Source organism: Sturnira hondurensis, unplaced genomic scaffold, assembly GCF_014824575.4.
Source record: "Sturnira hondurensis isolate 20B ecotype Veracruz unplaced genomic scaffold, ASM1482457v3 Scaffold0022910, whole genome shotgun sequence".
In the NCBI taxonomy this organism is placed as follows: domain Eukaryota; kingdom Metazoa; phylum Chordata; class Mammalia; order Chiroptera; family Phyllostomidae; genus Sturnira; species Sturnira hondurensis.
The window spans coordinates 5216856-5242777 of record NW_028095541.1 but is presented as its reverse complement, the minus strand read 5'-3'; the positions used below and the strand labels follow the sequence as shown (position 1 = coordinate 5242777).

At 42.2% G+C, this 25922-nt stretch overlaps 1 protein-coding gene and 1 non-coding gene across 2 annotated transcripts; one reads left to right on the top strand and one right to left on the bottom strand.

Moving 5' to 3' along the window:
* Window positions 1-4852: 4852 nt before the first annotated feature.
* LOC118980633 (U6 spliceosomal RNA) lies at window positions 4853-4955 on the bottom strand. Its single transcript, XR_005065158.1, has one exon. It is a non-coding gene; the product is annotated as a U6 spliceosomal RNA (small nuclear RNA).
* Window positions 4956-12785: 7830 nt separating this feature from the next.
* On the top strand, window positions 12786-19070 carry SAP18 (Sin3A associated protein 18). The gene is made up of 4 exons (XM_037037197.1): window positions 12786-12931; window positions 13049-13158; window positions 18173-18295; window positions 18670-19070. Exons 1-4 carry the CDS (start codon window positions 12860-12862, stop codon window positions 18824-18826), a joined length of 462 nt encoding a protein of 153 aa, XP_036893092.1. The 5' UTR covers window positions 12786-12859; the 3' UTR covers window positions 18827-19070.
* Window positions 19071-25922: the final 6852 nt, after the last annotated feature.

Sequence of the window (25922 nt, the reverse complement as noted above, 5' to 3'; positions counted from 1 at the left end):
AATAAGTAGCATAGATGGTAGGTAGAAAATGGATAGGGGGAGGGCAAGAATACTATGGGAAATATAGAATCTAAAGAACTTGAGACACGTGATCATAAACTAAAGGGAAGGAATGGTAGGGGAGGGGGTGTGCAGGGTGGAAGGGAATGAAGGGGGGAATAGAACAACTGTAATGGCATAATCAATAAAATAAATTAAAAAAATAAATTGCATTTTAGTTTAAAATAATAATAATTATTATGCCCACAATTAATTTAGTTAAGCATTAATGTTCAGTTAATATGCATATATGTATATTTGAATATACACACACACACAAACACTTGCAAGTAAAAGATCCAACCATTTTACAAACAGACAAATGCAAAAAAAATAAATAACCAGCATTGGTGAGAATCTAGAGAACTTGAAACCCTTGTTCATGATTGATGGGAATGCAAAATGGTACAGCCATTATGGAAAAGGGTGTGGTGGTTTGTCAAATCTCATTTTTGCATTATCTGTATTTAGAAAGTGAATTTAGGAGAATTCATAGACTAAGGATCTGAAAAATGTCATGCTCGGCATTTTCTGTCACTGCCACGTCACTGAACTTCCTGTTTGGGGGGCAATGCCCCTTCCACAAAACATCTTTTTCCTACTGGATGAGCTTCATCATACTTAAAGGCAGAAAATTCCAGGACTACTGGTCAAGATGGAGGTGTAGGTAGACATGCTTCATCTCCTCGCACAACCACAAAAATAATTACAACTAAATTTCAAAACAAATAGCACCAGAACTGTCAGAAAACTTAACTGTATGGAAGTCTGACAACCAAGATTTAAAGAAGCCACATTCATCCAGACAGGTAAGAGGGGCAGAGACACAGAGATGGCAGCTGCAGCGGAATGGGCACAGGCAGTCCCACATTCATGTGTGGTAGACAAAAATTGGGTGGGATACCTTGGGAGCAAGTGAACCCAGCCCCAGGCCAGACCACAGAGCTCAAGGTTCTAGTGCTGGGAAGATAAATCCCCGTAACATCTGGCTGTAAAAATCAGTGGAGGCTGGGGTGGCAGAAGAAACTGCCAGATTTTCAGGCAACTCTCCTTAGAGGGCCCATGTGGTCTTAAAATTGTACACAAACCCACCCACTCTGGTAATCAACACCAGGGCAACAGACAGAAGGGCCAATCACATATGGGGAGTGGGTGCAGTGACTGGAAATGAGGAGAGTGCTGGGCAAATCCCCAGAAGCCAGGCAGTGGCACAGTCCCCTCTCCAAGCCTTCATACCACACGGAGCCACAAAGCAGTGAAGCAGGTTGCCCCACCCTGGAGATTACCTAAGTCTCCAACCCATTCAATTTACAGAGAGTCAAACCAGCTCTACCTAACACACAGAAACAAGCACAGGGAGGCTACCAAATTGAGGAGAAAAAGAAATATGGCCCAAATGAAAGACCAGAACAAGAGCCCAGAAAAAGAATTAAACAAAATGGAGATAACCAACCTGTTAGATGCAGAGTTCAAAATACTGGTGATCAGGATGCTCAAAGAACTAACTGAGTATGGCAACAACATAAAGGATGAAATTAAGGTTGCATGAAACAAATTAAAGAAAATTTTATTTTCTTAACAGGAAACCAACAGTGAAGAGAGGGAAGCCAGGATTCAAATCAACAATTTGGAACACAAAGAAGAAATAAACATTCAACCAGAACAGAAAGAAGAAACAAGAATTCAAAAAATGATAGTATCAGAAGACTCTGAGACACCTCCAAACATGCCAACATCCAAATCATATGGATGCCAGAAGGAGAAGAAAAAGAGCAAGAAATTGAAAACCTACTTGAAAAAATAATGAAAGAAAACTTCCCTAATTTGGTGAGGGATATAGACATACATGTGTAGGAAGCACAGAGAATCCCATCTAAATTGTACCCAAAGAGTACTACAACAAAAGAGTACCCAAATTGTACCCAAATTGTACCCAAAGAGTAGGTTGAGCTTCGTCCTGATGTACCAAGGTTATACCAAGTCCAATCCCCAGTCAGGGCACATACAAGAATCAACCAATGAATGCATAAATAAGTGGAAAAATAGTTGCTGTTTCTCTCTTTCTCCCTCTTTTCTGTCTGTAAAGTCAATTTTAAAAAAGATTCTCTGCATTTAAGCTTTAGCATTATAATTATGATGTGTCTTGGTGTGGGCCTTTTTTGGTTTTGTTGTTTGGGACTCTCTGCACTTGCTGGACTTGTGTGCCTATTTTCATTACCAGGTTAGGGAAGTAGTCCATCAATTTTTTTTCGTATAGGTTTTCAATTCCTTGTTCTCTGTCTTCTCCTTCTGGCTTCTCAATAATGTGAGCATTGGTACACTCGAAGTAGTCCCAGAGACTCCTTAAACTATCCTCATTTTGGATTCTATTTTTTAAAAAGATTTTATTTATTTATTTTTAGAGAGAGGGGAAGGGAGAGAGAAAGAATGGGAGAGAAACATCAGTGTGTGGTTGCCCTTTGTGTGCTTCTTTACTAGGGATCCGACCTGAAACCTGGGCATGTGCCCTGAGGGAAATCAAACTGGGGACCCTTTGGCTTGCAGCCTGGTGCTCAATCCACTGAGCCACACTAGCCAGGCTGGATGGTTTTTTTGTTTGTTTGTTTGTTTTTGCCATTCTGATTGGATGTTTTCTACTTCCTTATTCTCCAAATTTCCGATTGATTCTCTGCTTCATCTACTTTACTGTTGATTCCCTGTAACGAATTCTTCATTTCAGTTAATGTATTCTTTATTTCTGACTGGTTCCTTTTTATGTTTTCTTTCTATATTGTTGTTGTTTTCTATCTCTTTCTTGAAGTTCTCCCTACATTCATCTACTCTTCCTCTAAGGTCACTTAGCATCCTTATCAGCACTGTTTTGAACTCTGCATCTGGTAGGTTGCTTGTCTCCATTTTATTTCATTCTTTTTTTGGAGTTTTGTTCTGTTCTTTCATTTGAGATGTTTGTCTCCTCATTTTGGCTGCTCCTGTGTTTGTTCCTATGTATTAGGTAGAGCTGCTATGTCTCCCATACTTGGTAAAATGGCCTTGTGTAGCAGGTGTCCTGAAAGGCTCAGTGGTGCAGCCTCCTGAATTATCAGAGCTGGACACTCAGGTGTATCCCTGTGTGGGCTGCCTGGACTCTCCGGGTAAGTTGAGCTTTGATTGCTGTTGACATGTCAATGGGTAGGATTCACCCCCAGGCCAATATACTGTGAGGACTGGCTGTGACCACAGTGAAGAATCTGCTGTGCAGGAACTGAACCTGCAAAGCAGAACTCGCTTCTGCAGGGTTCTGGTACCTCATGAGTCTGCCCCTTGCGTATGTCCTTTCTGGAGGGGGTACACTGATGCTCCAGCATGGTCTGCACTGTCCACTGAGTGTTTTGCCTCTGGGTCCTCCCAGGAGGTTCAGGCCAAGGTTAGCTACCACTTGTGCCCTGCCCAGGGCCACCAACAGGAGCTACAATCTGAACTGCAGATGGTGCTGTTTGTGCTGGGCTTGGAGGTACCCAGGAGAGGCCAAGCTTTAAATGAAGGCTGGTTGCCACTAGTGCCAGATCTTGGGCCACTTAGTGAGGAATACAGGGCATGCTGTGGCCAGAGGCTGCTTTTTCAGGGTTTGTGAACTTTTGAGAGCTTTAGGAAAGTCCACAGCATGAGCCAGGAGTGCTATTTGTATGAAAAACCTACTGGAAAGGGCTTGGATGGGCTGACAAGTTGGGTTGGGTGGAAGGGTCTCTGGGAATCAGCAGGATGGGATGAACTCTGTTAGCCAGGTTGATGGACACTCAGACATGGTGCCTGCCTGCCAATTCTGATGGGGGCAGGGCTCAATAAAGAAACGGTGGCCTCTGCCAGCATTTCTCTCTGGGAGCAAGCTGCCCCTCCAAGCCTTCACACTGAAGCCAAACAATTTTTCCCCTCCCTGCATCTCCCTGTATGGCACCTTTTGAGATCCCTATGCCCGTGCTGGAGCTCAGAGGGAGTGACTCCTAGTCAGTCTGTGTGCGGGCTCTTTAAGAGGACAACCTAAGACACTAGGAGCCCTCGGTCTCACTTAGCCACAATCCCCATCTGTTTCCATAGCCAGAAGTTATGGGGACTTCTCTTTCCAGTACTGGAAATGTGGACTGGGGGTTCTGAACTGGGGCTGGGGCTATCACTCATTAGGGGGGACCTCTGCAGCCGACATACCTCTACCAATTTTTAACCACCACATGTGGGTGTGGAACCAGCCCATTCTCCATCTCTGCCCCTCCTATCAGTCTTGAAGTGGCTTCTTTATGTTCTTAGTTATAGGATTTCTGTTCAGCCAGATTTCAGATCCACATGATGGTTTTTCTGGAGTGTAGTTATAATCTTGTTGTGGTTGTGGTAGTAGTACTTTAAAAGGGTTATTCCATCAATTCCTTCTTGTGTGTTTTTGTAGAGTTACTTTTATTAAAAAGATTTTATTTATTTATTTTTAGAGAGAGGAGATAGAGAGAATGGGAGAGGAACATCAGTGTGTGGTTGCCTCTCCCACGTCCCCTACTTGGGATCTGGCCTACAACCCAGGCATGTGCTCTGACTGGGAATTGAACCGTCAGAGCACCTTTTAGTTTGCAGGCTGGCACTCAATCCACTGAGCCACACTAGCCAGGGTGAGATTTACTTTTTAAAACATTACTTTTACTTTCTAATTTCTAAGAGTAAACAAATAGTCAAGAAAATGTGACAAATACAAAAAGATGTAAATAACAATTTTTATTAACTTTCAACAAAGGAAACTGTAAATATACTTGAATATTTCATTCCAGGATACTCATGTGCATAGGTGTACATACTTTTTTAAATGAAACACTTCATGAATTTTCATATCATCCTTGTGCAGCTCCCATGCTAATCTTCTCTGTATCATTCCAGTTGTAGTATATGTGCTGCTGAAGCAGGCAATGTATACATATTTATTAATATATAAATTATTTTATTTATTATTGTAATTAGATCTTCACAATCAAAGTTGTCTTTTCACCATCTGTGTTTTGTTAACATGAAATGAAATTGTAGTTATGAGCAAGTTTGTTGCCTAGGGAACAATAATTATACATTCAGTTTAACAGAAATAAAAGAATATTTGTTGTAAAATGGAAGATTGTTACCTAGCCTTTTGCCATGCAATTGCATTATAAAAATTTTCAATTTCAAAAGTGAAAATTACTTGTGCTGTTTGAACTTTAAGGGTTAGAATGTTTAAATGCCATATCAGCTCCTTGAAAAGAAAAACAAAGTAATCTATGATATGTCTTCCCTTGCAAGAAGAAATTTAGATGTACAATTAACATGAAAATCATGTATCAGACTCCTGCATTTAATTCTTCAACATACCCTATCCAGCTTTTATTCATAGTCCTAATATATAGTTTTGAAGAGACCTGGTATTTTCTCCTTGTAGCCTCTCTTTCCCACATTATGGAAGTACAGTTTCACACACACACACACACACACACACACACAACATGATGATAGACAATAAAATACAGTAAATTAGATTTTTAAATTTCAGTTCTAAGTCTCCCTGTCAATACCAGTAGATAAGTATGCAGCAGCAATACTATTAAAAGAGATGAAGACAGCAAGAAATATATTCAGTGGTTTTGGAGGTGGTTGAGGAAAAACACAAGCACTGATCAGCATTACTAGAATCAGTAAGGATGTTGAACTGCCAACATCTAAATTGATCATTCAATACTTGGCAGAAGTCGCTCCAAACAAAAGTTGTTGTCCAGACCACTGGTGCCTTAAAAAGTCCGCCAATTTGAGGTTTCTTCGAGTCCTCCCAAACTCACTCAAAACCAAGCCTGCATTCCTTCCCAAAGTCTCAGGTCCAGGGTTCCCCACGAGCCTGGTCAACAGTCAGGCGTAGCTGAACTCCGGGCGCGTCCCTCCGGCAAGTTTGGGAGGTGGGGGGCGCTCTGACCGGAGCGACGTGACTTCTCCGCCCAGGGCGCGCTGGCCTCCTCATCTTGAGCAGCCGGGTGTCCCCAGCCAACCGCAAGCTGACGAATCTTGGGAGCGCTGAGGACCGTGAGTCCCGGGTCCACACCCTGGCTGAAATTTGGCGCAGTTTCGGGAGTCGCCAAGAAAGAGATCTTTTGTGGCGAAGGGCGGGGGGCGGGGCGGGGCGGGGCGGGACAGAGAGCCAGTGCGCGGTCCTGGCGCTGCGCTGCGAGTTCCCGCTGGGATCCCCCGAAGGGCGCCCGCGGCCACTGTCGCTGTGTACATGTTTTGATAACATAATTGAATTACTTTATTTATACTTTATCCTTTCTTTAAATTTAATATTCTATTAGTATAGGTTTACTCATTAAAATCTCTTAATAAACATTTCCCTCATTAGAAATGTTGAATTACAAAACATCTCTGGCCCTGTCTGGTGTGTTTCAGTAAGCACTTGCATGCTTCACTGAGCACTGGTCAATGAATCAAAGGGTCACCGGTTTGGTTTTGAGTCAACTCCCCATTGCAGGGGAGGGGCATCCAAGAGGCAACCATACATCGATGTTTCTCTCCCTCTTTCCTTCCCTTCCCCTCTCTCTAAAAACTTATTCTTAAAAATAAGTTTTAAAAATTCATGTTTCTGTTTACTTATTTGACTAACAGGTTAAATAGTATACATATGTCTGGAGGGTTTGTAAATTAAATGAGATAATGTAGCAGTGCCCAGTATGTGGACTGAAAAATAATAGGCATAAATTTCCGTCATCCTTGTGTGCATGCCTTTTGTAGTGTGCTTTAGCTGCCACTCTGACCAAATTGAAGCCCATTTCTTCACTTCCTTGGTTCTTACCACAGCCTCCTGATTTATTTTGAGCAATCAAAAGTGGCAAAATGAAGTTATGTAGCAAAATGAGCGAAGTTTTAAAGATGCTTGCAGCTTCTGCTTTTGCTGTATCAGAACTCTGAGACTACAATTTGAAGAAGACTGGATTGGCCTGTTAAAGACATATGGCCCAGCTGAGAGCCAGCAACATCACTAGACAGGTAGGTGAAGTTATCTTAGACCATTTAATCCCAACCCCCAAATTGAATTTAGAGATAAGTACAGATTTAGGAGAAAAGCCTGTAGAGACCAGAACTGCCTAGTTGAGACCAGCGAAAATAAAGAAATGTCTTAAGCTTCTCTGTTTTCTAGGTGTTTGTTGTGCAGCAATAAAAAATAACCACCAAAGAACCTATGCACCCCAATGTTCATAGCAGCACAATTTACAATAGCCAAGAGTTGGAAGCAACCTAGGTGCCGTCAGTAAATGAATGGATCAAAAAACTATGGTACATATACACAATGGAATTTTATGCTGCAGAAAGAAAGAAGGAGCTCCTACCTTTTGCAACATCATGGATGGAACTTGAAAGCATTTATGCTGAGTGAAATAAGCCAGGTGTTGAAGGACAAATACCATATGATCTCACCTTTAACAGGAAGCTAAACAACAAAACAAAGAAGCAAGCAAAATATAACCAAAGACACTGAAACAGAGAACAGGCTGACAGTGACCAGAGGGGAGAGGGGAGGGAATTTCAGGGGAAATAAGGGAGGGATTTAGAGGAACCTATATAAAGGATACATGGACAACAACTGAGAAGGGTGGAAATGGGAGGGAGGGGGGAGCATGGGGGTGGGATGGGATGGGAGTAATAGACAGAAAACTGTACTTGAAAAATAATTAAATAAAAAAATTGGAGCCCTGGGTGGTGTAGCTCAGTGGATTGAGCATGGGCTTGCGAACCACGCAATCACAGTTCGATTCCCAGTCAGGGCACATGCCTGGGTTGCAGGCCAGTTCCCAGTTCCCGGCAGGGGACGCATGAGAGGCAACCACACATTGATATTCTCTTCCTCTCTCCTTCCCTTCCCCTCTAAAGATAAATAAATAAAATCTTTTAAAAAATTGGGAAAAAGTTAAAAAAATAAAAATTAATTAATTAATTAATTAATTTAAAAAAATCCACTTCCCCCCCAAAAATAACCAATACAGCAATCAATACATATTAACTCATTACCATGTGAATCTGAAAAGTGAGACTATGACACTGAGATTGTTTCTAAGCACTTGAATATTTTATATTTATTACTGATTTTAATGACAGATAAGGAAAGAGAGAGAGATAGATCAATTTTTTGCTCCACTTATTTATGCATCTATCAGTTGCTTCCGGTACATGCCCTGATGGGAGTTAAAACTTGCAACCTTGACATATGGGGACTATGCTCTAGCCACCTGACCAGGGCTTTTCCTAAGCACTTTAAAATGTTAATTGCTTAACATATATTTTAGTGTCAGGAATATATAAATGAGGGCCTTTCATCTTATTCATGCCACAGTGGACATCAAAACCACGAAGTCCCAGTCCAGCCAAGATAGAGGTGTAGGTAGAAATGCTTCACATCTTCACACAACCAAAAGAAGGATAACAACCAGTTTAAAAACAATAAACAACCAGAAATGCCAGAAAAATTGAACTGCATGGAATTCTGACAACCAAGGGGTTAAAGAAGCATTCATCCAGACCAGCAGGAGGAGGTGGAGATGGGAAGCAGGGCAGGCAGAGAGGAACCTCATGGGCAAAGAGGGGCTGGCTACCAGGAAACTAAAGACTCAAAACCTCTAGCAGTGAAACACTGTGGGTGTTGAGAAGGCGGGATAAACTCCCAGTCTCACAGAAGAGTTTGTTGGAAAGTCGGATTAGAGCTGAGCAAGCAAGCAGCATTGCTCCTCCCTGACCCCTCCTCCATAGGCAGCACCACAACCCAGCCAAGAGGGTTGCCCTGCCCTGGTGAATACCTAAGTCTGCCCCCTTACAACTTAACGGATGTGCAAGACAAAGAAATACGGCCCACATGGAAGAACAGATCAAAACTCCAGAAAAAGAGCTAAGCAATGAGGGGATAGACAACCTATCAGATGCACAGTTCAAAATACTGGTGATCAGGATGCTCACAGAATTGACTGAGCTTGGTCGCAAAATAAAGGAAGAAAGGAAGGCTACTCAAAGTGAAATAAAGCAAAATATACAGGGAACCAACAGTGAAAGGAAGGAAACTGGGACTCAAATCAACAATTTGGAACAAAAGGAAGAAGTAAATATCTAACTAGAACAGAATGAAGAAACAAGAATTTTTTTAAAAATGGGGAGAGGCTTTGGAACCCCTGGGATAACTTTAAGTGCTCCAACACCTGAATCATAGGGGTGCCAGAAGGAGAAGAACAAGAGCAAGAAATTGAAAACTTATTTGAATGAATAATGACGGAAAAATTCCCTAGTCTGGCAAAGGAAATATACTTCCAGCAAGTCCAGGAAGCCCATAGAGTCCCAAAGAAATTGGATCCAAGGAGGAACACACCAAGGCACATCATAATTAAGTTACCCAAGATTAAAGATAAGGAAAGAATCTTAAAAGCAGCAAGAGGAAAGAGGAGAGTTACCTACAAAGGAGTTCCCATCAGACTGTCAGGTGATTTCTCAAAAGAGACCTTACAGGCAAGAAGGGGCTGGAAAGAAGTATTCAGAGTCATGAAAGACAAGGACCTACATCCAGGATTACTCTATCCAGCAAAGCTATCATTTAGAATGGAAAGGCATGTAAAGTGCTTCCCAAGTAAGGTCAAGTTAAAGGAGTTTATCATCACCAAGCTCTTAATATAAAATGTTAAAGGGACTTTAACATTTTATCTAGAAGAAGATAAAAACTGGACAATAAAATGACAACAAATTCATAATTATCAACAACTGAACCTAAAAACAAAAATTAAGTAAACAAGTAGAACAGAAACAATCACAGAAATGAAGATTATATGGAGGGTTATCAGTGGGGAGGTGGATGGAGAGCATTGGGGGGGAAAGGTGCAGGGAATAATAAGCATAATTAACAGGCACCAAATAGACAGGGGGAGGTTAAGAATAGTATAAGCAATAGAGAAGCCAAAGAACTTATATGTACAACCTATGGATTTAAACTAAGTGGGGAATGCAGGTAGGTGGGAAGTGCAGGGTTGAGGGGGGATAAAGGGGAGAAAAAAATTGGAACAAGTGTAATAGCGTAATCAATAAAATATACTTAAAAAAACTACAAAGTCACCTATTCACATACATTTCCTAATCTCAAAGAAGTAATAAATTATTGAAGGTTTCCCTTCATATGGAACCTTAGAATCAGGACCAGAAGAGCCACCCCAGGTCTTCCAAAAAGTACTCTATGCAGGACTTCCAGTCAAGATGGTTGATCATCCTCCCACAATGTCAAATTACAACTAAACTGTAGAACAACTGTCAGTCAGAACCATCAGAAATTGGGCTGAATTCGAGTCCTACAACTGTGAATTAAAGAAGAAACCATATCAAGACTGGTAGGAGGGGTGTAGACACAGAATGGGCTGGTCTCACACCCAAGTGTGGCAGATAAAAATCAAGAGGGATATCTCAGGAGCAAAGGGTCCCAGCCCCACACCAGGTCCCCTAGCCCAGGGTTCCAGTGCCAGGGAGAGAAGTCAACCTAACTTCTGGCTGTAGAAACTAGTGGGAATTGAGACTGTAGAAAACAGAAACTGGGCTCCCTGGCAGTTCCTCTTAAAGGGCTCACACAAGACTTACTCCTTCTGTGCTCCAGCATGGTGGCAGCAGGTTGAAAGGCACCAGAGAAATACGGGGAGGAACTGAATTTTCTGGCATCAGCACAAGAGCTAGGGGGTAACTTTCTTCCAGATGGAAGTGCTGGCAGAGGTCATTGTCCCTATTCTGAGCCCTTCCTCCACAGAGCCACAGAGCCTGTAGGCTGACACCATATCTGAGACTCCTTCACTCTGGCTTACATTGTTTGCCCCACTCTGGGGATTTCCTGAGGTCCAGCTCTGCCCAACTTTTGGGCCCAACCCAAGGTGTTTCCCATGGCTTTTCCATACGAATGACTTGTCCTGGCCCATGCTTCAGATTTTCCTAAATTCTCTCAAAAAGGCAGCATTTAGCTTCAGCAAGCACTGTACATCTTGCTAAGTTAACCCAGGCATAGCACAAGCAGCCACTGGCCTTGGTTCACAGCTTGGCCTTGCCTGGGCATCTCCATGGCCAGCACAAGTAGCAACCATCAGCAGATCACTCTGTAGCTTATATTGTGTGACCCTGGACAGAATACAGGTGGTGGCTGACCCTGGACATACCAAAAGCAATCCAGGCTCAATTAAAACAGGAGGGTGTACACAGTCCACAGGATGGGTATACCTGGAGTACCCAGCATTACCTGATAGGGCAGGCTGTGCCACTGGACCCTTACATTAGGCCACTCTACCAAGTCTGGGAGACATAGTAGTTCTACCTAATACATAAAAACAAACACAAGGAGGTTGCCAAAATTAGGAAACAAAGAAACATGGCCCAAATGAAAGAACAGAACAAACCTCCAGAGGAAAAAAAAAACCTAAACTAAACAGAGAACAAGCTACTAGATGTAGAGTTAAAAACATTGGGTATAAGGATACTCAGGGGACTTAGTGAGACCCTCAACAATATAAAGATCCAGTCCGAAAGAAGCATACACTATTTAAACAATTTATAGGGAATCAACAGTAGAGTGGATGAAGCTGAGAATCAAATCAGTGATTTGGAATGTAAGGAAGGAAAAGACAACCAATTGAGAACAGCAGGAAGAAAAATAATCTGCCCCCCACAAATGAGGATAGTGTAGGAAGTCTGTGGGACAACTTTAAGCATACCAACCTTTGCATCATGAGGGTGCCAGAAAGAGAAGAAGCAGAGCAAGAAATTAGAAATTTATTTGAAAAAATAATGACAGAAAACTTCCTAACTTGGTGAAGGATATAGACATACAAATCCAAGATGTGCGGAGTTCCAAACAAGATGAACCTGAAGAGGCCCACACCAAGACACATCATAATTAAAATGCCAAAGGTTAAAGACAAAGAGAGCATCTTAAAAGCAGCAATAGTAAGGTAGTTAGCTACCTACATGGGGAGTTCTCATAAGACTGACAGCTCATTTCTCTAAAATGGATTTCTCCATTTTAAAAGCAACCGTTCAATAGTTTTACCCACGTTTCTATTGGGATGTCTGTCTTTTGCTTTAGTTCTTACATATCCTGGACACTACCGTTGTAGTCATATGCATCCATTATGACATATCTTGAAGGTCAGGCTGGGTGTTCTTTTTTAAAAATTTTTTAATGTAATCAAATCTGTCAATCTCTGGTTAGTGCTTTTTGTCATCTATCCCTACCCATTGGCCATGAAGCTGGTCTATTGTGTTGTTTCCCGCTCATGCCTTTGAGCCACCAGAAATTGTGGGTGTGCCGACGGGGAAAGAGCCTTTCTCTCCCTCCCTACAGATCACGCTCATAGTCCCCTCAGCTTTGAATGCTTCCCTGGGCACGGACCCCCGTGTCCCGGTTCGAGTCCTTTTCACAGCATGCTCCATATTTTGCTAAGTTCAAGCATATTTTTTACTTATGCACTGCCCTTAAGGGTTCTGTGTTAAGGTTTTAATCATTTCGTACGAAAATGCTTTTGAGAGTTTCCTTGGCCAATACAAGCCAGCATTGTTCAGGAGATTTCCCGCCGGAGGGCGCCAAGTGCCGCCTCCTACAGGACTACGCAACCCGCAGGAGAGGCCGGCCCAGGCTTGCGCAATGAACAAAGAAGTGCGCCTGTGCGGAGAAACGCCCCGCCCCTCCCCACCTCCGGCCCTCTGAAAAGCCTGGATCCTGTCACGAGACGCTCGTCTTCCGGTTAGGCCGGCTCTGTAAGTCGGAAGTCAGAGCGGAGGTCTCGCGGGCCACCGGAGGAAGATGGCGGTGGAGTCTCGTGTCACCCAGGAGGAAATTAAGAAGGAACCAGAGAAGCCAATCGACCGGGAGAAGGTAAGTGGTCGGGTCGAGGTGGCGAAGGGCTGGCAGAGCGCAGAGCGGAATCTGCAGGAGGCAGAAACCCCGCGCTGGCTGCCCTGCTTCATTGCGTGCCTTTCTTCCTACCCCCAGACGTGTCCTCTGCTGCTCCGCGTCTTCACCACCAACAACGGGCGCCACCACCGCATGGATGAGTTCTCTCGCGGGAACGTGCCTTCCAGCGAGCTGCAGATCTACACCTGGTGAGCGGGCGCGCGCGGGCGGCGGAGGCGGGTCACCGTGGAGAGGGGTTGGGGAGCCGCCGCCACTGGGGCTGCGGGCACCGTCACGCACAGTGAGGGGCCTGGTGGGCGAAAGGATTGGCCCATCTTGTAACGCTTCTGCGTTTAATGGTGAACCTTTTGCGGTGTAAAGACTTGGGGCTGCTTCGCACGAAAATGGTGTGTAAACTTTTAAAACGCGGTAGACACTTAGGAGAGGGGCTCCTGGTCGAGTAAATGGTGCTGGGATAACAGGGTCAGGCTGGGATAGCAGGGTCAAGGGAGCCGTGCTGTCCAGGGATATCATCCTCAAGGAGCATTTCACGTGATGTTGAATCTTAACTGCCCTACCATCCTGAAAAAGTCAACACAACCGGGATAATTGATTTGATGCCGAATGGAAAAGCCCCTGACCCGTGTTCAGTGTAGAACTCTCTGCCGTCCAGTGTTTATCCTTTTTATGTATCTTACCTCTGAATCATATTCTTCAGACTCCCTGAATTGCTTGGTTTGGTGTCATAGTGGCTTTTTAAAAAAATCCTCATTTGAGGATATGTTTATTGACTTTGGGGGGACAGAGAAATCGATTTGAGAAACATCTCTCGATCGCCTCCATGCTCCTCCATGCTCGAGCTGACTGAGCATCAAACTCACAACCCAGGTATGTGCCCCTAGGGTAATAGAACCGGCGACCTTTTGGTGCACGGAGTTGCGGGGCGGGAAGCGGCGACGCTTTAACTGATTGAGCCACCCAGCCAGGGCCCGTAGTGGCATTGTAGTGACAGTAAAGGGCGTATAATTATTTAAAATTGGTGTTATGCCAACATTTGCCATTTAACTCTTTTTAAGGGTACAATTTGGTGGCATTAAATATTCACATTGTGCAATAGTTACCTTTATCAGTTTCCAAAACTTTATTTCCTCTAACATGAATTCTGTAGCCATTAAGCAATACCTACCCATTCTTCCCTTCTCCCAGCCCCCAGTAGACACTAATGTACTTTGTATATATGAATTTGCCTATTTTAGGCATTTCATATCAGTGGACTTAAATAATGTTTGTTCTTTTATGTCTGGCTTATTTCACATACCATAATGTTTTCAATATTCATCTGTGTTGTAGCATATAACAGAACTTCATTCCTCTTTATGGCTGATTAATATTTCATTGTATTGAAACGCCACATTTTGTTTCTCTGTTTATTAATGGGCATTTGGGGGACTGTTTCTGCCTTTCAGCCATTGTGAATGCTGCTGCTATGAGCATGCGAGTACAAGTCTCTGTTTGAGTCCCTGCTTACAGTTCTTTTGGGTATATACCCAGAAGTGGGGTTGCTGGATCATGTGGTCATTCTGTGTTTAACTGTTTGAGGAACTGCCAAACTATTTCACACAGCAGTTTACATTCCTCAATTTTACACTCTAAGACCAGGGTACTAGAACTCAGTTCTTTAAAAATTAGGGTCTTGTCTTTATTAAATTTATGTAATGGTACTCCAGTTTAGTTTCATTCCAGAATAAAGTTCTGGGAAGGTTGATTTAACTTAAAGGGAAGAACAGTTATTAATGGGTTGATGAAAACTTTTATTTAGAGATCAAAGTGTGTATTTTTTCCAACAAATAAGATTTCCAATTTACCAGGTGCTGTGCCTAGACCATGAGGATGTAAATTAAAGGTGTAGTGAGTAGACTCAGGCTCCATATAGTAAAGTGAATGGAGAGTTCAGTCTAGTGAGTTTACAAGAGCACGTGAGAACACTTAAGAATTCAGAGTGAAGATGACAGGGTGAGATTGTTTAACAGACCCTTAACTCCCAATCAAGAAAAAAGATTACAAAAAAATTCTGTCCTAAGCTATCCTGTCCATAAAATGCAATCAAACAAAAGACATTCTTATCTTATACCTCAAGATGGTGCCCAAGTAAGACAGTCAGCCTCGATAGTTGGTATGGGGGTAGCACAAAGCTCTGCCCCCATTTCCAGCAGTAATGAGGGAGATTAGTTAACAAAGCTTTGGAATTCTCAATTTGTAGAAGTGGACTAAAGAGCTATTAAGTAGGCAGCCCTAAGACAAGGCAAGGAAAAGGAGTGGAAGTCTAGAAGTAAGGCTTGCTGAAGTCCAAGTCACTCTGGAGTTGGGGGAAAGAGCTAAATGCCACAAGAGTGGTATCTCCTGTACTTGGATGTTCTTCAAACAGGTTATTGAGAGAGAATTACATAGGTCACTGTATCAGGGTTCAACCAGGAAAACAGAACCCGTAGGAACTATATATTATTAGGAAATTTATTGCAAATTGGCTTAAATTGTGCCTAAGCTCCTCAATTCCTAATCTATGGAACAGGTTATCAGGGAGGGCCAGCTGTAACTCAGGAACAGGAGCTAAAAAGCTTTACTAGCTGGCTGATAAGGCCCTTCCAATTGATTGAATCAGGTATAATCAGATTATCTAGAATAATCTCTTTAAAATTCAACTGAGGATAGACTTTAGTTCCATCTACAAAATACAGATGCTCCTTGACCCATCGTGCGGTTATGTCCCAATAAGCCCATTATAAGTTGGAAGTATCATAAGTTGAAGTATATTTAATATAATTACACTGTAAAGTAATGGTTGTTAACCCTTGTGGTCACATTTTGTAAGTCTGGGACCATCTGTGGTTTCCACAGCACATGCATTTGTGTTTGAATAACTGTGCTTCAAGTTTATCACATTGACATGTGAAAGTTATCCTCATAGTCACCCAGCAAAGACTAAAGCCCCAAGGGGCTCTTGCATTCTTCATCCCTGTATTCAACCTTTTGATTTATGTACTTCTTATCCATCTATCTGTCTATCTAGTTATGTATTTATTTATTTGAAAGAGCAGCTTTTTTAATCCTCACCTGAGGATATGTGGATATGTTTATTGATTTGAGAGAGAGGAATGGGAGTAACAAAATCTCTGAAGTTTTACAGTTACTTCAGTTTGACATCAGGGTTTTTTTTTCTTTTCTGTTAATTTCAAGTTCAACTTAATTTGCTGAAAAATATGTATAGTATCTCATGAGTTTTATTTGTGGTACTATCTCAGTGTATATAATATGCTTGATAATATTAAATTCTGTAGCATTGTGTATATGCTGTAGGAAGGCATTAAAAAGATGCCTTCCTAGAATGATAATCCACTATTTCTGGTTGGTGAGTTTGGGCTATAATTTATAGTATTCTTGCATGTGGCTTTTCCCCCCTTCATCAATAATGAGCATGTATCAAGTTGGGAAAGGCAGTCTTGCCCAGCTTTTTACCCTTTGCAGAGGCTGCAGAAAAGTAGCCTTGGGCCCAGAGTATTTCCTTGTAAAGAAATAAAGAGCCCTCACAGCCTGTGCTGGGCATATCTCTGTGGGAGTTTCTTTTCCTGTTCTGAGCTTGATGTGTTCTTTGTTCTGCTGAAATGTCATATGGCACTTGATCAACCCTGCTGCTGTACTCAGGGACCTCCACCTGCAGCACAAAAGGGATGTATGCAGACCACCTCGCTGTGTTGGTTACAAAGTGAGACCTGCTGGCAGTGGGGTACCCACATGCACTCACTATTGAAGTTGATCTTGCTTGTCTTTGTGGGCATTAAGTGTTGTCCATGTTTTTCTTGGCAACCTGGCACCTGCAAACCATGGAGTAGGGGGCTATCCTGGGATGCTGCTTCTGGTGGTAGATGTTACACTGTTTGCTGCCTTCCCAACAATGGGATTCCTCCCCAAAGATAGGAACAGGTGTTGTTTGACAAACATACTATACAAAAACAAACTTTAGTAAACTGAGAGGGGAGTCGAAGTCACCAAAGAGTTCTAACAAATGAGAGGTTGAAGTAAAACAGTAATGGTAGTCGAGGAGAAAAAAATAGATTTGACCTGTACTTAGGAGGTGTACAACAGATTAGAGATGGGAGGAATTGAACCGTGCTTATGTTTATGACCTGGGCAACTAAGTAGGGGATGGTAGTTTTGATGGTAATATGAGAGGAAGGGCATGTTGTGGGTCAGGGAGTGCTGCTTTGTTCTGTTATGGACATAAGAGAAAGAGTCAGCCTTGGTAGATAATGGAGATGCTGTCATCCTGGATATTTTGAGAGCCATGGTTTTACTTGAGTGTGATGTAGTATGGAGATTTGTAAATAGGGTGCAAAGTTGAAACCAAATGACCTCTTGGGCATATGATCTCTGCTTGATGATGTATTTTAGAATTCTTATTCTTCATCAACGCCTGGTATTGTGTCATTTTGTTGCGCCTTATGGCAATGCTATTTGAAGGTTTAGGTTATTCATTTCATTTTCCCAGTTGTCGTGAAAGAAACCAGTATTAAAATTTATACTGAATTATTGCTGTTTCCAAGATGCTTATATTTTAAAAGATTGTGCCATATTAAATTCTGAGTTTCAAATATGAAATTCAGGACAATAATATACATTGTGATAGGAACCTGTGCTTTGTTGTGAAATTTCATGCTTCATTTGCTTTTGGACTCTATCGATTATGAAACATGCCATAAAATTCCTTAGGAAAAAAATACTGCACATATTTATGAAAATGCTTTCCTTTCACATTTGTTCCAAGGTGCATTCCAATTTCAGAGATGCTAAATGTGGGAAAGTTTGTGTCTTAGAAATAATAAAACATAATTGTTTAAATGTTTGGATTAATTTGTACTATTTACCTTTAAAGGGTAAAGAACAAGGCCAGTAAGGTATTATATAGCAGCAAAAGATAGCACATAAAATAACTCTGTTAGCACTGATAGTCAGGCTTTAGTTCAGCAAAATTTCAAATATTGAGGCTGGTAAGGGGAGTGTTTGGGGGCATATAGTATTATTAGATGCTTTAAAACTGATTTATAAAACCTTGACAGTTTTTGACATCACAATTCAGACACATTTAATGAACTCTTTTTATGTCTGTATCCTTGTTATATTGTTGCTGCTTAATCAAACACAGTATCTTTTTTTTAATGTCTTTTTCAGGATGGATGCCACCTTGAAAGAGCTGACTAGTTTAGTAAAAGAAGTCTACCCAGAAGCCAGGAAGAAGGGCACACACTTCAATTTTGCAATTGTTTTTACAGATATTAAAAGACCTGGCTATCGGTAGGTATCATTTTATTTTTAATTTCTGTGATGTCATTTTGGTTTTGACATATTTTTAAAACTTTTTACTTATTTTCAGTTTATTTTAGAGAAACATTGATTTTGTTGTTTTCACCTATTTATACATTTGTTGGTTGACTCCTGTATGTGCCTTGACCATTGAACCTGCATTGGTTTTGATGTTTTAAACTGATAGGGGTAACACCTTTAGTGACTCTCTTGGCGGGGGGTGGGGGGTGGATATCGATTTGTACTATGTTAATATCTAGTTTATTGTGCTGTAAGATAATGGAGCAGATAAAGTCCTGTGTTCACTGTAGTATGTATGGAGCTGCATGATTTGTGGTACATTAACAGTTGGTTTTCTTCTGCAGAGTAAAGGAGATTGGCAGCACCATGTCTGGGAGAAAGGGGACTGACGATTCCATGACCCTGCAGTCGCAGAAATTTCAGATAGGAGATTATCTGGACATAGCAATCACCCCTCCGAATCGGGCACCACCTCCTTCAGGGCGTATGAGGCCATATTAAATTTTGTTCACTATTTCTTTACTTTTTATTCATTTATGTAAAATAAATTTATGCTTTTCCTCCCCTCATTATTGCCATTAAGCCTTTAAGCTCTGAACAAATTGCAATGCATTTATTTAGGAGTTAGGTTGGGCTGCACTATGGTATGAATTTTAATAGAAAATTCATGTTTCAAGTCCTATAAAATAAGAAGTGCTCTTAGCATTCTGTGTAAAACTGTTGTTAAATATACATGTACAATCAACCTGAGTGTGAAAGTTAATGGATGCATGGGAACTGGGTTTAAGTATTTGGGAATCGTTTTGAGAAATGGAGGTTGGTGTATTTAATGCCATGTAGGCAGAACAAGAAAGCCATGGGATTATATTAATTAACAGCATGAGTTTGTGGTATAGACAGTGGTGTGGACTTCGAAAAAGGACCTGTATGACTGAGCATGGCAACAGAGGCATTTTGGAGTAGTTTGAACTAAGGCAACTTGAAGAACCTATCAGTGACTGAAGAAATTGGCCAGCTTGAATCATGGTACAATGAAAATACAACTCTTCAGAAAGTTAGAGGAAAGGAGAACTTGTGCCATAGTGAAGGCTTTTTGTGTTTTTGGGTTTTTTTTGAACTTTCTTTTTTATATATTTCATTTATTTATCTTTAGAAGGGAAGGGAAGGAGAAAGGGAGATAAATATCAATGTATGGTTGCCTCTCATGTGTCCCCTGCTGGGAACTGGCCCCTGCTGGGAACTGGCCTGCAACCCAGGCACGTGCCCTGACTGGGAATCGAACTGCGATCCTCTGCTTCGCAGGCCCGCGCGCAATCCACTGAGCTACACCAGCCAGGGCAGCTTTTTGTGTTTTAAAGATGGGAAGGAAAGGACGCAGTATAGATGAAACAAGAGCTAGAACTTAAGGAAGGAAAAGTTTACCTTGAGGAAAATTTGAAAATGGAGGGAGGGATGGAAAAGGAATCAAGGCCAAGCGAGAAGAGCCCGGGAAAAGGTCAAGTTAAGTGAGGATATTCACATGTCCTTGTGTGACTGTAGTCATACTCACTCCTCTGTGGAGGATACTTTCCAAGACTCCTTAAAATAGATAGTACTGAACCTGATGTACACTGTCTTTCTGTTCATTTGTACCTGATAATGTTTAATTCATAAACTAGGGACAGTAAGATTGACAACCGTAACTAATAAATAGAATTATACAAACTGAGAGGGCTATTAAGTAACTGGCAGGTGGGTAGCATAAAGTGAGGATACTCTGTACAAAGGGCAGCCTTTTAAAAATCTGGTCGTTACATGGCATTAGTGTGTCTGTTGCAGTCAGTCAATAGGTGGCAGAGGCAAGCCAAGAACTGGATCTAGTGCCTCTTATAGTTTACCCCAAATCCTGATTCTTTATTCATTCACACTAGATAGATTTGAGTACCATAAGCCACACTTAATTTCATCCAAATTTTTTGGAGAGGAGCCATTACTGCTTCCTGTTTGTGGGGGAAGAAACTGGTTTATTATGCAAATGAAGGCAGGAACTAAGACATTTGCAGGCCAGTTTTTCAGTGTTATGAGGTTCCTACAATTAGGGCTTGCTTTTAACTCTCGGTTATTCTCACTAGCTTAAAATAATGTGGGATATTTCCTTGGATCCAATAAGGAATTTTCCTTTCCAGGATTTCAATCTACTAAAAGTACAGTTAACACCTAGCGAAATTAATTGAATATAATGCCAAGAATCCAGACTTGTATTTACTCCTTGTTTATCTCTGGCTTTGGTAAGCATATGGCTTTGAGTAACTGAACTGTTTCCTCAAATGTAAAGTAGGAGATTAATGAATGGTCACTTTGAGTGCGCCTTGCTCAGTGCTTTAGTGTTCTGGCTGCTTCACTTGTTTGTAATGTATTTTGGAGTATCTTTTCTCTTTGGACTGTTGAGTTCTAACATGTGCATTGTCTGCAGTACCTTCTCAGTTTTCTCAAGAGTGTACATGAATTCAGATTCTCAGTTATTTACCAGATCCTTCATTGGAAATCTTGATTATAATATTATACTTAAGTTTTACAAAATGTAGCTGGGACTGTTACTTAAACCCAGAGTAAGCATTAGCTCAGGTGATGCTTCATGTATTAATTTGTGTATGTGTGTGCATACGAGAAGCAGGTGTGAGGGGAAGAGAAAGCTATTAAACTGCTAGGAAAGGTTTAAAGTTCTCTACACTTTAATTCTTTTTTTAAAGTATACCCCGGCTGGTGTAGCTCAGTGGATTGAGCGCAGGTCTGCGAACCCACACGATCGCGGTTCGATTCCCAGTCAGGGCACATGCCTGGGTTGCAGGCCAGTTCCCAGCAGGGGACTGACAAGAGGCAACCATGCATTGATATTTCTCTCCTTCTCTCCTCCCCTTCCCCTCTAAAGATAAATAAATAAAATACTAAAAAAAAGTATATATATATTTTTTACCTGTGTGCCATGGGAATTTTTATTTTTTTAATATATTTTATTGATTATACCATTACAGTTGTTCTATTCCCCCCTTCATTCCCCTCTACCCGCACACTCCCTCCCCCACCATTCTCACCCCCTTAGTTTATAACCATGTGTCTCAAGTTCTTTAGATTCTATATTTCCCCCACTATTCTCACCCTCCCCCCTATCTATTTTCTACCTAACTGTCTGTGCTATTTCCTATACCTTCTCCCCCCTTCTCCTCCTCCCACTCCCCTGTTTCTAACCCTCCATGTGTTCATTTCTATGGTTCCACTCCTGATCTAGCTGTCCTCTTGGTTTGCGTTTGTTTTAGGTGTGGTTGTTAATAACTGTGAGTTTGCTGTGCTTTCACTGTTCATATTTTTTATCGTCTTTTTCTTATATAAGTCCCTTTAGCATTTTATATAATAAGGGCTTGGTGATGATGAACTCCTTGAACTTGACCTTATCTGAGAAGCACTTTATCTATCCTTCCATTCTAAATGAAAGCTTTGCTGGATAAAGCAATCTTGGCTGTAGGTCTTTGGATTTCATGACTTGGAATACTTCTTTCCAGCCCCTTCTTGCCTGTAAGGTCTCTTTTGAGAAATCCACTGACAGTCTGATGGGTACTCCTTTGTAGGTGACTGTCCCCTTATCCCTTGATGCTTCTAGGATTCTCTCCTTCATTTTAGTCTTGGCTAATGTAATTATGATGTGCCTTGGTGTGTTCCTTCTTGGGTCCAACTCCTTTGGGACTCTCTGAGCTTCCTGGATTTCCTGGAAGTCTGTTTCCTTTGCCAGACTGGGGAAGTTCTCCTTTATTATTTGTTCAAATATGTTTTCCACTCGTGGCTGTTTCTTTCCCCCTTCTGGTACCCCTATAATCCGGATGTTGGAACATTTAAAGATGTCCTGGAGGTTCCTAAGCCTCTCCTCATTTTTTTGAATTCTCATTTCTTCCTTTCTGGTTGGATGTTTCGTTCTTCCTTCTGGTCCATTCCTTTGATTTGAGTCCCAGTTTCCTTTCCATCGCTATTGGTTTCCTGGACATCTCCCTTCATTTCAATTAGTTTAGCCTTCCTATGTTCCTCTAATTTGTGACTATAATCTACCAGTTCTGTGAGCATCCTGATAAATAGTGTCTTGAATTGTGCTTCTGAGAGGCTGGCAATTTCTCGGTCGCTGAGATTTATTGGCTCTGGGACTTTGAGTTCTTCTTGCGCCATCTTTCGGGTTGTTCGTGCCTGTTCCATAGCAGGATTGGTGCCCTAAGGTGTTCACTAGAGCAGGGCAACTCAGTTGCTGGGTTGTGACGTTGTATGTGGGGGGCGGGGTCAAGGAGGGACAATGGCTTCCCGTCTGCCTCCTGCCGCCTTGGCCCCCACCGGCGTCGCAGCCACTACCATCACCAGGCCCACGCGTTTCGTTCCACTGCATATGAGTGTGCCACTGCCGTCAGCCCTCCACCACTGGGTTCGCCCCCTGGGGCCTGTGTGGTCCGTCTCACTGTGCGTGAATGTGCGACCGCAGTCAGTCTGCCCCGCACCCCGACTGGTTCTGGGCTGCCTGCACGCCTAGGTCCGGGATCTGTCCTGCCTGACCCAGCTCTGCTGCTGGCTCCGCCTCTCTTACCGTCCCGTTGAACAGTTCGTAGTTGTGGGACTTCCGTATAATTCCGTTTTCTGGTCTTTGGGTGTGTCCTAGTTCTCCAAACCTTTGTTGTGTTCAAACTTGGTTGTGGGAGAAGGCACAGTGTTTATGCCTCCATCTTGGTGGAAGTCAGGCTAAAGTATATTTTTAAAATATATTTTTAAGATATTTATTTATTTTTGGAGGGGAAGGGAAGGAGAAAGAGAAACATCAATGTATGGTTGCCTCTCACATGCCCTCCACTGGGGACCTGGCCAGTGGGTACCTGGCCTGCAGGCCAGGCATCTGCCCTGACTGTGAATCAACCAGCGACCCTTTGATTTGCAGGCCCGCATTGATTCAGTGAGCTACACCAGTCAGGGCTAAAGTATATTTTATTCATTATGCCATTAAAATTGTCCCAATTTTTTTTCCCCTTTGTCCTTCTCTTCCTGGCATCCCGTTCCCTGCAGCACAGAAATCCTACCACCCTCTCAAGTTCATGTCTGTGGGTCAGGCAGGTAAGGTCTTTAGCTTCTTCCTTTCCTATATTATTCTTAACACCCTCCTGTCTATTTCATTCCTACCAATTAATGCTTCTTGATGCCTATACCACTTCGTTCTCCCTCTTCCCTCTTCTAGCTGATAACCCTCCAAATGATCCTCATGCCTGTTACTGTTTCTGTTCTGGTGGTTTGCTTAATTTTTTTAGATTCAGTTATTGATAGTTGTTACTTTAATGTTCATAGTTTTGATCACCGTTTTCCTTAAGTCCCTTTAACATTTCATTTTAATAATGGCTTGGTGGTGATGAACTCCTGTAGCCTTACCTTATCTGGGGAGCATTTTATCTTCCCTTCCCAATCTAAATGATAGCTTTGCTGGATAGAGTGATCTTGCTTGAATGTCCTGGCTTTTTATCACTTTGAATACTTCTTTGCAGCCCCTTCTAGCCTTACAGGGTTTTCTTTTTTTTTTGGTTTGTTTTTGTTTTGAGAAATCAGTTGACAGTCTTATGGAGACTCCTTTGTAGGTAACTGCTTTTCTTCTGCTGCTTGTAAGATTTTATCTTTAACCCTTAGCGTCTTAGGATGTGTGGTTCTTTTTGGGTACAACTTGATTGGGAGTCTCTGTGCTTCCTGGACTCCCATGTCTATTTCCTTTGCCAAATTAGGGTTTTCTTTCATTATTTTTTCAGGTAGATTTTCAATTACTTGCTCTTTCTATTCTCCTTTTGGCACTCTTATGATGGGACAGTTGGATCTCTTGAAGTTGTCCCAGAGGATACTTATATTATCTTCATTTTTTGGAACTTCTAATTCTTGTTCTGATTGGTTTTTTACTTCCTTATGTTCCAAATCATAGATTTGATTCTTGGCTCCATCCACTCTACTGTTGTTTCCCTGTAAGTTCATTTCAGTAGTGAATCCTTAATTTCTGATTGGGTCTTTATGCTGTCGAGGTCCTCACTAAGTTCCTTGAGCATCCTTATAAGCAGTATTTTGAACTGTGCATCTGATAGATTGCTTACCTTCATTTTGTTTAGCTCTTTTTCTGGAGTTTTGATCTGTTCCTTCATTTGGACAATTTGTCTCCTCATTTTGGCAGCCTTCCCGTGTTTGCTTCTATATATTAGTAGGTGGGGCTGCTTTGACTCTGTGTCTTGGTAGTGTGGTCTAATGTGGTAGATGTCCTTTAGGGTCCAGTGGCACAGTCTCTCCTATCACCCAACCTGGGTATTTGAGGTACACCTTTTGTGTGGGCTGTGTACACCCCCTTCTTGTAGTTGAGCCTTGATTGCTGTTGGCAGATCACTGGGAGGGATTTACTGAGGTCAACTGCAGATTGACTTTGACTAGTTACTACCAACCTCGGCCATCAGTGGAGGATTAGTTGTGCTGGGCCAGGGTGGTGGTGTTGGTGCTTTGACATGGTCTGTAGCTGTCTACTTGGTAAGCCGGCTTTGGGGTTTTTCAGGTGGTGCAGGTCAAGGTCAGCCCCTACTTGTGTTTTGCCCAGGGCACCCTGCCTGAGCTTGCAATGTAAGATGGCTGCTACTTATCTAGGCTTGGAGATTCCCAGGCAAAGCCAAACTGTGAAACTAATCTGGCTGCTGCTAGTGGGGGGCCAGGAGTTCACTGAGGCCAGCTGTTGCTTTTTTACTAGGATTTAGGAAGTTGCGACGCAAGAGCCAAGAGGCAATTCATATGGAAAAGCAGCTTGGGTATTCCTGCAAATTGGGTGGGGGAGAGTCTCTGGGGATCTCCTCCAAGGCAGGTCAAAGTGTTAGCCAGGTTGATGGAGTCTCAAATATGGCACTGGCCTGCAGGCTCAGTGGCTCTATTAGGGGAGGGCTCAGAAAAGGGAGTGACCTCTGCTCACCCCAATGCCAGACACTTCACCTTCTCCCAATATGCCGCTGGTGCCCTTTGAGGTGCCACCCTGGCACTAGACCTCTGATGGAGTGTGTCCGTGTGCATTTTTAAAGAGGAACTGCTTGGGACTCCAGCAGCTTCTTCACTGATGCAATCCCTGCTGGTTTTTGCAGCCAGAAGTTGTGGGGACTTAACTTGCTAGCAGTGGAACCCTGGTGTGGGACTCCTCACTCCCGAATTTTTGAATGTATGGTACAAGAAATTTTATGTAACAATTAGAAAACACAACAGTAGATACAAAGTATTTCAGAAAGTTTGGGCAAAAAAGTGCATATTATACACAGGAAAATATGCTATAGTTTGAGTGCTTTGCTGTCAGATTCTGTGCTAAGGAACTTACACTGCATTATCTCATTTGTCTTCACTGAGCTACAATGACTAGTTTCTATCTGCAGGTGAAATTAATACCTGCTTTAAGTAACAGGCCAACAATAAATTAGTTGAAACTATATTTGCAAAGTGTTGTTTCATAGTTTCTTTGATCCTCAATTCATTGCAATATGGATTCCACATGTCCCACTGCAGTGGCACTGCTTCTGTTGGGAAGTTATCCTCTGCATTCTGAGTTGCT

What these genes read in the sequence shown, in the direction of transcription:
- SAP18 (XM_037037197.1), top strand. Translation starts at nt 12,860, where the DNA reads ATGGCGGTGGAGTCTCGTGTCACCCAGGAGGAAATTAAGAAGGAACCA. An exon ending in GAGCTGCAGATCTACACCTG is followed by an intron (nt 13,159 to 18,172) that starts GTGAGCGGGCGC and finishes TGTCTTTTTCAG; the next exon opens with GATGGATGCCACCTTGAAAG. An exon ending in ATTAAAAGACCTGGCTATCG is followed by an intron (nt 18,296 to 18,669) that starts GTAGGTATCATT and finishes TTTCTTCTGCAG; the next exon opens with AGTAAAGGAGATTGGCAGCA.